This window comes from Cajanus cajan, chromosome 2, assembly GCF_000230855.2.
Source record: "Cajanus cajan strain Asha chromosome 2, NIPB_CcT2T_4, whole genome shotgun sequence".
In the NCBI taxonomy this organism is placed as follows: Eukaryota; Viridiplantae; Streptophyta; class Magnoliopsida; order Fabales; family Fabaceae; genus Cajanus; species Cajanus cajan.
The window spans coordinates 79566057-79579587 of NC_138518.1; the positions used below are offsets into that span (position 1 = coordinate 79566057).

At 33.3% G+C, this 13531-nt stretch overlaps 1 protein-coding gene across 1 annotated transcript; it reads left to right on the plus strand.

Moving 5' to 3' along the window:
• The first annotated feature begins 9721 nt into the window (after positions 1 to 9721).
• LOC109816350 (alanine--glyoxylate aminotransferase 2 homolog 1, mitochondrial) lies at positions 9722 to 13261 on the plus strand. The gene is made up of 8 exons (XM_020381329.3): positions 9722 to 9973; positions 10189 to 10419; positions 11124 to 11294; positions 11549 to 11872; positions 12295 to 12520; positions 12611 to 12724; positions 12831 to 12917; positions 13011 to 13261. The coding sequence occupies exons 1-8, from the start codon at positions 9752 to 9754 to the stop codon at positions 13052 to 13054; spliced, it is 1419 nt and encodes a 472-aa protein (XP_020236918.2). The 5' UTR covers positions 9722 to 9751; the 3' UTR covers positions 13055 to 13261.
• Positions 13262 to 13531: the final 270 nt, after the last annotated feature.

Genomic DNA, 13531 nt, shown 5'->3' on the forward strand with positions numbered 1-13531 from the left:
AGAAACAAGTAATTACTAAATCTTCCTACTACTCCTCTTCTCGTTTTATAAGACTAAAACTCAGAAATATCACATATCTAAATTGAAACGTTTTTCGTGCTAGTTCAAGTAAAAAGAATTCATAAAACAAGTTCCACCGTAAACACATATATTTGTGATTATCACGTGAGAGGTTCAATTTGATGCTTCTCGTAGCTAATGTTTACATTGTTCATGCAGCATCCTGGAAATATTGCAGTTGATGATGTCAATGGTGGAAGATTGATCTTTTATGATTTTGGAATGATGGGAAGGTATGTTCTTTATCTTTTCTGTATATTTAAAATATGAATTACAAGTCGAGCATTTTACTCTTGGTGAGATGGATACATTTGCTTATTATGATTGATATTGCACCCTACAGTATCAGTCAAAATATCCGAGAAGGTTTACTTGAAGCTTTTTATGGAATTTATGAGAAGAACCCAGAAAAGGTAAAGTAATTGTTTTTTATGGATGGCGTTCCATAATATGATGAAAATTCTAGCATATTTCATTCTCAATTTTAAATTATTTACCAAATGAAAAAGGGCTCACTGGAAGAAAAAAAAAAGGATATGGTAGGGAATACAAATTGGACCAACTTCACTGGACCCTTAAAAATGGGTCAATCTGTCTCGTCCCAATCAAAAAGCGGGTTGAAATTTCTTATTCATCATATTTAGCGGTAGATCCATGAGTTAATCTGCTTAATAATTTTCTAAAAAATATTTATATATAATAATTATTTAAAAATTAAATATATTAACTTAATTTTTAAATATTATTTTTCAACCCAAAAATAAATAAATAAAAATTCATAGAAAAAATAACATGACTATTCACACACACACACATAATTATATATTGTAATGCTAAACATGACTTTAAAATGATCAAAATTAGTACTATTATTTTATTTAAATCACGTATATCAATATAATAAAATGAGACTCTAACATACAAAAAGTAACATAATATAAGAAAAAATAAAAAATAAAATGGATGGACAAGTTTACTTGTTACAAGTAAATTCGTATTCATAAATAATACTCAAATTTGTCACAACTTTGACGAGGAATATCCAGTTTAGTCAAGTACGTATACGAATATAGATAATACTTTATTTATGTTTATACATTAAATTCACTAGTAGTTATTTTTTATATTTATGTTTTATTTTTTTGCATATATGATGATGATTATTATTTTTATTTTTATAAAAAATCATTCTATTAACTTAGCGTCTTGGATTTGCTGGTATCACACAGTATTTACAAAGTTACATAGAATATTCTTAAAGAAATGTTGTAAACAAATATGATTTAGTAAATGCAATTGTAAGATGTAGAATCTTTGTATCCTGTGACTCTTGAGGATTTATAAATGAATTTGAATATAATAGTTGTGACTTGTGACTTGTGAGTTTGCTAATGCTGAATAAGTTCGCTTGATAAAGTTTTTCGACACTATATATCAGGCATGACGATTTTCTTTAAAGTGTTGTTTTATCACTCTTTAAATCATGTCTTTTTAGATATAATAGTTTGTAAACTCTTTTTTTTTTCTCCATTAAGTTGAAGATTCGAACATGATATATGCTAGCTAATTTGTATAACTTTGAAATTCCATGAATTTTTTTCTGTCTTTTTAATGGATAAAGTCACGACAAACGAAATAAATTATATAAATACGGACGATTATCTTTTATAGTAGGTTTTTTAAGAACTTTTATTTGATAAGATTTTTTTTTGATTTTTTTAACTTCATATTTAATTTAATTTTTATTTATCATAATTATTTATAAATTAAAATTTTAAAATAAAGTATTCATACATAAATTTTTTTATACTACAATATAAATTATTCATAAATCTAAAATATAATTTATATATTAAAAAAAATTATTCATTTAAATTTTAAATATAGTTCATAATTCATATATTCAAACATAATATTTATTTTTATATAATTTATTATAAATTTTAATTTTATATAATAAATATTTAATCAATATTTAAATAGTAGTCATATAAATATTAATAAGATAAAAGAAGTTCAGACAATCGAATCACAATGCTTCAATTAGAACATTAATCAAACGAAAAAGATAGATGAAATAAAGCAAAGGATTTGGCACAGAGTTTAAGATTGAAGAAAAAAAATCTAAAATTTGAAAGAGAACAGTTCCCCATGTAAAATGAAAGTGATTGGTGGATGGTGGGTGATACATTGCGACAGCAGTTGTACTGAACAAGGAGAACCCTATTTGGGTACGTGACAGACAGGTTGGCATTATACAATTGTAATTTTCAGTCCACAAATTAATCTTTTTTTCCTTGTTTTCTGCGTCGTGGATAAGATCCACTGAATCTATAATAACGATGCGTCGTGCATCTTTGATTCTTTACTCTCTTCTAAAAGCTACAAACGGACCCTGCCAGCACAGCATACCCTCATCTGTGACTGTGTAACAGTAAGACAGCTATATCCCATGAAACATCATCCTTATTCTAATCATAATCATCGTTTAATTATTATTCAATCATCTAGTTAGTCTTATTCACGCGTGTAAATACAAAATGTTATTCTAACCTATTCAATCATTATTGTGTTAATTATAAGTTCAAAAGAAACATGTTTGTTTAGATTGCATCAATTCTTTTTTACATAATGATAAAATATTTGAGAAATAAATATTTTATTATTCTTATCATTTACGATTTTTACTATCATTTAAATTTTTTTATTAGAATATTAACAAATCATTTAAATTGATTAATTTATTCGCATAACTTTAGCTTTTAATTAATAAATGTTCTTTGAATATTTTTCTCATTAAAGTTGAGGATTAACATTATCTAGAGTGAACCTTATCGTTTTAGAGAGCAAAATCTGCTTATCTCATTCATTTAATCATTCAATTACTTATTTGAAAATAAGGCGAACAAAAATATCCACACATGTTAAACATTGATTCTCTTCAGCAAACAAAAACTAAATTCCCGGTCGCCAAGCAACAATATGCAGACCTACTTTTTCCAGAAAAAGATCGACTAAAAAGCTTTATGGCATTCTCTGAAATAATAATGTTCCGGCCACGAGGTGCGCTAGGGTTTCTGCCTAGGTCAAGCCTCAAAGCCAGAGCATTCAAAAGTGTAATATGCCTTCTTAGCCTTAGGATTTTAGGTTTTATACTTCGTCGTCCATGGGCCTTATGGGCCCCGAGAACATAGGGATTTCCTCAACCGTTCTTGCTACGAGGCCGCGCAATGAGTGAGGATTAGTTAAGTCGGATTTTTACCTAGATGGTACACTAGTCGGGTTTTTACCTAGATGGTACACTAGTCGGATTTTTACCTAGATGGTACACTAGTCGGATTTTTACCTAGACGGTACACTAGCCTTCCAGCCTTGAGCCGATAAGGCGAGAGGGCTTGTGGCCTGGTAACTTAGTCGTGTATCGACCGAGTAGAGATCAGTCGGATTTTTACCTAGACGGTACACTAGCCTTCCAGCCCTGAGCCGATAAGGCGAGAGGGCTTGTGGCCTGGTAACTTAGTCGGGTATCGACCGAGTAGAGATCAGTCAGATTTTTACCTAGACGGTACACTTGCCTTCCAGCCTTGAGCCTGTAAGGCGAGAAGGCTTGTAGCCGGGTAACCTGGTTGGGTGTCGGGAGAACGCCGAGAATCAAGTCGTCACGTGGGACCGTGGTTTTCCGGAGCCCTAAAAGAGGTATATTTTTCTTTCACATAACTTCATGGTTGGCTGTTCTTATATACTCGTTCTTACAAGTTATATATATAAATTGTAGTGTTGCAAAACATGCGTCCTAATTCCGACCCTAACGAACGGGGAATTTTTTATTTGTCTAAAAACTGAATCTCAATGTCACTAGTCAGCCGAATACCGACCAGAAATGCCACAATTTTTTCTAAGTTAAGAATTGAATTTCAAAGCATCTAGTCGCCCAAATACCGACTAGAAAAATGCCACAAATTTTCTAAGTTAAAAATTGAATCTCAATGTCACTAATTGGCCAAAATTTTTCTAAGTTAACCTGAATATCAAATCATCTAGTCGTCCAAATACAGACTAGGGAAACATGCCAAAAATTTTCTAAGTTAATATAAATATCAAATCATCTAGTCGTCCAAATACCGACTAGGAAAATACCAAAAATTTATCTAAGTTAAAAATGAAAATCGAATCATCTAGTCGTCCAAATACCGACTAGGAAAACGCCAAACTTTTTTAAAGTTAATATGAATATCAAATCATCTAGTCGCCCAAATACCGACTAGGAAAATACCAAAAATTTATCTAAGTTAAAAATGAAAATCGAATCATCTAGTCGTCCAAATACCGACTAGGAAAACGCCAAACTTTTTCAAAGTTAAAATGAACATCAACTTATCTAGTCATCCAAATACCGACTAGGAAAATAATAAATACATGAAAATGATTGCTTCAAAGTTTCAAGCTTCAAAATCAACGGATCAATCGGCCAAATACCGACTGCAAAAGTGATAGATGTAATGAAATTTTTTCTAAGTTCAAGCGCCATTTGACCATGCAATCGGCCCAATGCCGACTCAAAATAATGAATGAAAACTTCTCCAAGCTCAAGCGAAATTTAACCATGCAATCGGCCAAACGCCGACTCAAAAACAATAAGTGAATCTTTCTTTAGATTTAAAATGAACTAGCAGAATTCAAATAATGGAATAGAACTGTCAGATCAACATTGAGCTGCAATTATATGCACGGGTCGCCCAAGCTCCGAATTGTGTGTCTGGAATCGTCAAAATTTTGATTAACACGGGTGAATAAAATGTGCTAAGTTAAAATTTGAATTTTTTGACAAGCTAATCGCCCAAATGCCGATCTCAACAATGGAAAAATTTTTCCAAGTTAAAATTTGAAGTTTTTTGGCAAAGTAATCGCCCGAATGCCGATTTTAGCAATAAATTGAAAAATTTTCTAAGTTAAAATTCGAAGTATTTTGACAAGCTAATCATCCAAATGTTGATCCCTACAATGGAAAAATTTTTCCAAGTTAAAATTTGAATTTTTTGACAAGTTAATCGCCCAAATGCCGATCTCAACAATGGCAAAATTTTTCCAAGTTAAAATTTGAATTTTTTGACAAGCTAATTGCCCAAATGCCGATCTCAGCAATGAATGGACCAAAAGTAGTCGCCCAAATGCCTATATCAATCACAAACAGCAAGTTTGTTCGAATTGTGAATTTTTGAATCGACCATGAATGGGTAAATTATTTGAACTTGAACAACGAATCTCCGAATTAAATGATCGCCATAATGGCGATATTCAAAGAGAGGAATGAAGCCCAGTTAAAATTTGGAAAATAATTTCAAGTTCCCTCGAATGATCGCCCAATTGCCGATCTCTTTAGCTAAGGATAATAACTCTAGGTTTAAAAATAGTCCATCATGTCGCCTAAAATCTGACTTAATCCAGAATGAGGGAAAATAAATTCAAGTTAAAAGAAGATTAATATCGTGCAAATTTCGATCACCCCAACTTTGGAACCAATTGGTCGCCGTGTAGTGTAAAGGTTGACCACACTTATTTGAAAATAATTTCGAGTTAGAAGCTCATGTTTGACTTTGGTGGTCGTCTAACTGCCAACCTCAATAATGAGTAAAAGAGTAATGTGAATATAAACTTGTAGTTTTTGGGCGAAGGGGTCGGCCAAATACCGATCCCCATAATCGACCAACTTACCCATCTCCACAATGAATAAAAAATTTCTCTAAGTTAAAAACATGAAATTTCTTCTGGAGGTAATCGGCCAAATGCCTCGGCAAAATGCCGATCTCAACAATGAATGAGAAGGTCACGAGTTCTTCGAGTTATTTATACTCGCCCAGCCGGACTTTTGCCGACAATCACGAGTTTTATCAATCGAGTTATTTATACTCGCCCAGCCGGACTATTGCCGACAATCACGAGTTCTTCGAGTTATTTATACTCGCCCAGCCGGACTTTTGCCGACAATCACGAGTTCTTCGAGTTATTTATACTCGCCCAGCCGGACTTTTGCCGACAATCACGAGTTTTATCAATCGAGTTATTTATACTCGCCCAGCCGGACTATTGCCGACAATCACGAGTTCTTCGAGTTATTTATACTCGCCCAGCCGGACTTTTGCCGACAATCACGAGTTCTTCGAGTTATTTATACTCGCCCAGCCGAACTTTTGCCGACAATCACGAGTTTTATCAATCGAGTTATTTATACTCGCCCAGCCGGACTTTTGCCGACAATCACGAGTTTTATCAATCGAGTTATTTATACTCGCCCAGCCGGACTATTGCCGACAATCACGAGTTCTTCGAGTTATTTATACTCGCCCAGCCGGACTTTTGCCGACAATCACGAGTTCTTCGAGTTATTTATACTCGCCCAGCCGGACTATTGCCGACAATCACGAGTTTTATCAATCGAGTTATTTATACTCGCCCAGCCGGACTATTGCCGACAATCACGAGTTCTTCGAGTTATTTATACTCGCCCAGCCGGACTTTTGCCGACAATCACGAGTTTGCCTATAAGTCAGAATCAATTTGAAAATAATGATTTTATTATTTGATGGTACCTCATTAAAAACCTTTTTAGCATAACACCCTCGCAGCAGACTCCCATGCTTCCTCCACGAATTGACATCTGAGCACGAAAGTCCATTAGATGTTGACTAGGATCCTGTTTCGCGTCAAACGGTTCCACCTGCTGATACGAAGCTGTTCTTTGACAAACCAGTCCTCAGATTGACAATCCGAACGGTCAGAATGAAGAACCTCACTTCCTGAACCTATAGTCCAAAAATCAGGCCGATCCAACGGTGAACGACTTCACACCGATTAAAACACAGTACCAGCTCTGTTTTGTGCTAGAACACTTTCACCTACTGATATGAAGCTGGTTTCTCCCAAACCAGGCCTCCCGTTAATAATCCGAACGGTCAGAATGAAGAACCTCACTTCCTGAACCTATAGTCCAAAAATCAGCCCGATCCAACGGTGAACGACTTCACACCGATTAAAACACAGTACCAGCTCTGTTTTGTGTTGGAACACTTTCACCTACTGATATGAAGCTGTTTTCTCCCAAACCAGGCCTCCGGTTAATAATCCGAACGGTCAGAATGAAGAACCACATTTCTGGAACCTACAGTCCAAAAATCAGCTCGATCCAACGGTGCAAGACCTTACACCGACGAAAACACAGAGCCCACTCTGTTTTTGTGCGGGAAACTTCCTCTCCTTCTCTCTCACTGGGTCGCGCTCCTCTTTCAAGTCATTGATCAACGCCATCATCTCCTCCATGGTAGGGTGTTGTTGTCGTGGTTGGATGTGCCGCCTCTCGCCATAGTAGAGTGTAGGTTTTTTGTATTTCTTGGGGCGTAGGAAAAGTTTTTCCGTAGCCCCACGGTGGGCGCCAAAATGTTCCGGCCACGAGGTGCGCTAGGGTTTCTGCCTAGGTCAAGCCTCAAAGCCAGAGCATTCAAAAGTGTAATCTGCCTTCTTAGCCTTAGGATTTTAGGTTTTATACTTCGTCGTCCATGGGCCTTATGGGCCCCGAGAACATAGGGATTTCCTCAACCGTTCTTGCTACGAGGCCGCGCAATGAGTGAGGATTAGTTAAGTCGGATTTTTACCTAGATGGTACACTAGTCGGGTTTTTACCTAGATGGTACACTAGTCGGATTTTTACCTAGATGGTACACTAGTCGGATTTTTACCTAGACGGTACACTAGCCTTCCAGCCCTGAGCCGATAAGGCGAGAGGGCTTGTGGCCTGGTAACTTAGTCGTGTATCGACCGAGTAGAGATCAGTCGGATTTTTACCTAGACGGTACAAATAATAACAAAGTAACAATCAAAGTTCAGAGTTCAAACTACCAAATTTGTCATGAATGAAGGATATTTTGAAACATAAATTAATACGAGCATCTGAATGAATAAATGGGGCCCTACTTTACATGGGTTTAGTGATAAGCCCGCCGCATAAAGGAATCTGATCATTTTAGTTGAAATCGTCTGATGATTTGAAATTGAATATAGAAAAAATTATTGTTGGAATAGACTATCCTACTAAAAGATGGTTATTCATGTTCTTGAATAAAAACTAATTATCTCGACAAATTAACTAAATATTTCGTCTTAATAATATAATTTAAAAAAATAGCACGAATAAAAAGTGTGACTTAATTGATAATTTGGGAAATGAAGTTTTCTTAAATTCAAAACGCCTCCCAATTTTAGGAAATGATAATTAATAGTAGTACGATCCTAAAAATAATTATTATAAAAATAATAAATTTTTGTTATGTGGAGTTTTGGGTCATCAAAATGACCACTTTCAAAAATTTCAATCATTATAAGTATGTTTGAATATCTGTTTCAAAATATGGAAATTGTGTTTTTACTTTTTAATGCATGAAATCTAAAAATAACAAAACTATTACTTTAAAATAAAAATAGATTAAGTTAAATTCAAATTTTATCCAAACATACATTATGAATCCGGAAAGAGAGAAATTGCGTCAAAATATTGGATTCCTTTACGTCTCTACAGATCATCATTTATGGGGATGCATTCATTTATTACGTAAACGTCAATATTTTAGCTAAACATCATCATGCCATGTGCGGCTCCTCTCTTCTCACTTCCAATTTTATATATCACAAATTCTAACGTACCCCCTCAAAATTTCACAGTTTTCAAGCTATCATTTTTTAAGTTCATTAATATTTAACATTTTCTATGTTATAATTTTACTTTTTTATAATGAAATTATATTTTAATATACTCATTTTTTAAAAAAATTTATCTTATTTTTCATTCAAATGTTTTTTTTATCATAACATACAATAAAGATTACTCATATAATTGACTTTTTCTTTTTTCGATAATTTTTTTTACAATTTTTAACGTAGAATTGTACAATTAATAATATGTATGTACATACAGAGGAGTCTTATCATCATATCATAATTCAGGTAAGGAAAAAAAAGATGTTAACTCTAATGTTAAAATACAACCAACTCCATCATTATTAAAACCATAAACTAGCCTAGTGACAGTGAGTATGATTTTAGATGAATATTTTGATATAAACTTTTTTTATTGAGATTTCATATAATAAGGTAATATATATATATATATAAAAGGAGTTTCAAATGATATTGGTGTAATTTTTACTAAATATTATACTGTTTAATAATTTAATATTAAATATAAATTTTATAAATTCAGTCGTTAAATTGAAAGTTCTTTACTCTTAAATTATATATATTAAATTTTATATTAATTCAAGATGATTAAATATTTTATTCTTATAAAATAAAATTGATGTAATATATATATTTTAAAATATAATAAAATATAATGTTTTGATTACTTTTCAAGTTATTATTTAATTTTAACAAAATTTAATATAAACATATAAATTTTTTTTTATAAAATAAAATTAATAATATATAAATTTAAAAATATAATAAAATATGAACATTTTAATCACCTTTTCAAGTTATTGTTCGATTTCAAAAAATTTTAATATAAACTTATAATATAATATAAAATTAGAATTTAACAATTATATTTATAATATAATATTAAATAAAAGTTACGTCCATATCATTTAAATACTCGACCATATATAGTAAAGCATTGGAGCAAAATATCCGAAGACAACCAGCGATGCAGAGGCAACTAAAGAAAACAATTTCAATCGCCAAGCGCGCGTGCTTTTCTTCTCTCCGACCCTCAGCCGCTGCCGCGGATAATGTCGCGCTGCCGCCGCCATCGCTTCCGCCGTTTAATTACCAGCCACGCCCCTATAACGGACCCTCGGTCGATGAAGTCCTCGCCAAGCGTAAAAAGTTCCTCGGTCCTTCTGTTATGCATTACTATCAGAAACCTGTGAGTCTCAGAAACTTCTTTTTTATGTTTTGATTTTAAGGAACTACGACGTCTCCTGTATTTGCTTTTACTTATTTTATCCAAAATGATGTAAATCTATATTTCTGCTCTTTTTCTACCAACAACATGGGACTTTGTTTGGATTTCAACAAAACTGTGTAATATATATGTCTGAGAAGTGATGTGTGGTTCAAAATTTGGATGGGTGTATATAGGTGAACATTGTGGAGGGGAAGATGCAATATGTTTTTGATGAGAGTGGGAAGCGTTACCTTGATGCATTTGCGGGGATAGTTACTGTTTCTTGCGGACATTGCCACCCTGAAGTCTTGGATGCTATCATAGAGCAGAGTAAACTTCTGCAGCATACTACAACCATATATCTAAACCATGCAATGGCTGATTATGCTGAGGCTTTGGCATCAAAAATGCCTGGAAACCTTAAGGTCTGTTTTTTTTATGTTCATACAGTCTTTCACTCTCTCCTTTAAGTGCCTTGATATACCTTAACATTACAGTACCTCCAAAGTCTTTGGAGATGTGGTAATTTTAAGGAGTGTAAGAATAAATTGAACCAAATCGAACGGGTCCAAGATTGAACTAAACCATTTTGTAAAAACAGTTCGGTTACAACTAAACAATTTTTATAAAGAGGTTCAGATCCGTTCAGTTAATTTTTATTTAAAAAAAAAATATGAGCATAAAGTGAATAATCAAATTGTACGGAATAAATCCATTTAAAATAAAATCCTTTTTGTTACACTTTATAAAAAAGTAGTTTGATTAACCAAACTATTTTTATAAAATGCAGAACCGTGAACATTCATAAGCAGTGTTAGTGTGTAAGGGGTTTGATTTAAAGTTTGTATATATGAAAAAATATTAATTGAGATAATTCAGTTCATTAAATAGATATCACTATTTCCAAATATTAGTCCTGAAGTATTGGTGGGGAAGTAGTCTTGGTTCACTCAAAAATAACAGTGACCTTCTCCGTGTTACTGATTTCTGTCATTAACGTTATAGTAAATGAGTTCAGGTCATACATTCTTTGGAGAAATGCAATGTTCGTTTTTATAATGTGCTAGATAATATTTCATTCATGTGGATCCTAATTGTTGACCTTAAAAAGCATAATTTTCAATTGCAGGTTGTTTATTTTGTAAATTCTGGTTCAGAAGCAAATGAATTAGCAACGTTGATGGCCCGTTTATATACTGGTAATCTTGGTATGATTTCTTTGCGAAATGCATATCATGGGGGGAGTTCGGGTACACTTGGCCTCACTGCTGTGGGCACGTGGAAATACCCAATTCCAGAGGTCTGTGTTATATCCATCACAATATTTCAATTGCTCTGTTGCTATTACATTGAAATTTTAAATTTCAATCAGAATAATTAGATGCTGTTTATATACGTAATTTCAATTAAACTCTTAAAATATATTTGCAAGAGCTAATCTAAGCTAGTCTATTAATTATAATTATACCATTGTGAATGTGGTATTTATTTATATTATTTTATTAAAGATGGTGCAATACAAATACGATTCTTATAAATGTTTAATCTGTTTAGGGCAATGTTCATCACGTTATGAATCCAGATCCATATCGTGGAGTCTTTGGTGCTGATGCTCATAGTTATGCAAAAGATGTCCAAGACCATATTGAGTATGGGAGTTCAGGAAAAGTTGCTGGATTTATAGCTGAAACAGTTCAGGGAGTCGGAGGAGCAACTGAACTGGCACCTGGATACTTGAAACTTGTTTATGACATTATACGTAAGGCTGGTGGTGTCTGTATTGCAGATGAAGTTCAAACTGGTTTTGGCCGAATGGGAAGCCACTATTGGGGATTTGAGACACAGGGTGTAATTCCTGATATTGTTACCATGGCAAAGGTCTATACCATCATCTCATCTTTACTCTTACTAGTTTCTCAAATGTTGATACATTATTCATTCAATGGAAGTGCAACATTATTTGCTTCATAAGGTTCATTATGCATTGCATTTTAGAGTTTAACGACTGTGCATTGTCAATATACTGTCAACCAATCAGAAGTAATTATGGGTATGAATTTTAAAATAAAATTGTAAAAGTTAACAAATTTATTATATATGATAGTTTGTAATTAGACGATGGTATAAAATTTCTCTACGCCGTTGGTACATAGTCTATTTTCTTTGTATTTTATCTTTTAACTAAAGTATATATTTTTCGGTCCTATTTCATTATAGAATTTATTCTGTTCACTCCTAACTTTTTAAATTTTCATATCTTCTACTACAACTCCATCATATCTCATGTTGAATTGCATCAGGGTATTGGAAATGGTTTGCCATTAGGAGCTGTAGTTACAACTCCAGAAATAGCAAGTGTGATGACCCAGAAGCTTCAATTAAATACGTTTGGTGGGAACCCTGTTTGTTCTGCTGGGGGACTTGCAGTGCTAAGGGTTCTTGATAAGGAGAAGCGTCAAGCTCATTGTGCTCATGTTGGTTCTCACTTGCTTGACCGTTTGAGATCGCTTATGCAAAGACATGAAAGTATGTCCTCTTGAACTTAACATCTTCAAGATAGTTTCTGTTATTTTTGTTGATTATTCTCATTCTCATTATTATTATATAATGTGGCAGTCATAGGAAATGTGAGGGGAAAGGGCTTAATGGTGGGGGTAGAGTTGGTTACTGATCGAAAAGAGAAAACACCTGCAAAGGCTGAAACTATCGTTTTGCTCGAAAAACTTAAAGGTGAGACAAGAATCAGTATATGCATCTGAAGCGTTCATTTCCAAAATTAATATCTTCCGAACAGAACAGTCTAACAATTTATTTCTATATATTATATGCATTGAAGAGCTTGGTGTTCTAGTTGGGAAAGGAGGACTGCATGGAAATGTTTTCAGGATTAAGCCACCAATGTGTTTCACCAAAGATGACGCAGGTATTAAATTTTGATTCAGGTTTCATATTTTATTTTGGATCCTTATTTCACCCAGCAAAATCTTATTTCACCGACTGCTCTTCTCGTTTGCAGATTTTGTTGTGGATGCCTTGGACTATGCTATGTCAAAGTTGTGAGATGATTGTGCATCTTGCTAGCATGAAATTGCTACAAGGCAACGTCTGAAGTATATACTTCAAAGAAATTGCCATGAATAATGTAATGTTCTCCCCGTTTCAAAGAGAAGAAATTAAACCTTTTCTTCTCTTAGATGAACATTGTAAGTTGAATGTGAACTATTGTATATAATTTTGGGTTTCATGACATAAGAAAGTTGCACTTAACCTAAAGAGTAATGTTTAAATCCGTAGAGGAAATAGACTAATTAAATTTTCAGGTTGACTAATTACTCACCAAATCACGGATTCAAAAACTCGCTTCTAGCTTCCAATTATATTTTTAAAGCTTTAGTTTTTTTTAAAGAATAATGATAAAAATTTAAATTTAATATATTTTCTTTTGTTCTAAATAACGTTGTAGTTATCTCAACCAAAATTATTCCAAATTAAAGATGATTTTCTTTTGAGGGAGTATCGTTCTTATTTTAAAAAGAA

Bases quoted from the DNA above. Each gene is read 5' to 3' on its own strand.
- LOC109816350 (XM_020381329.3), top strand. From the start codon at position 9,752: ATGCAGAGGCAACTAAAGAAAACAATTTCAATCGCCAAGCGCGCGTGC. The intron at 10,420-11,123 runs GTCTGTTTTTTT...TTTCAATTGCAG, and splicing joins AAATGCCTGGAAACCTTAAG to GTTGTTTATTTTGTAAATTC. The intron at 12,521-12,610 runs GTATGTCCTCTT...ATAATGTGGCAG, and splicing joins GCTTATGCAAAGACATGAAA to TCATAGGAAATGTGAGGGGA.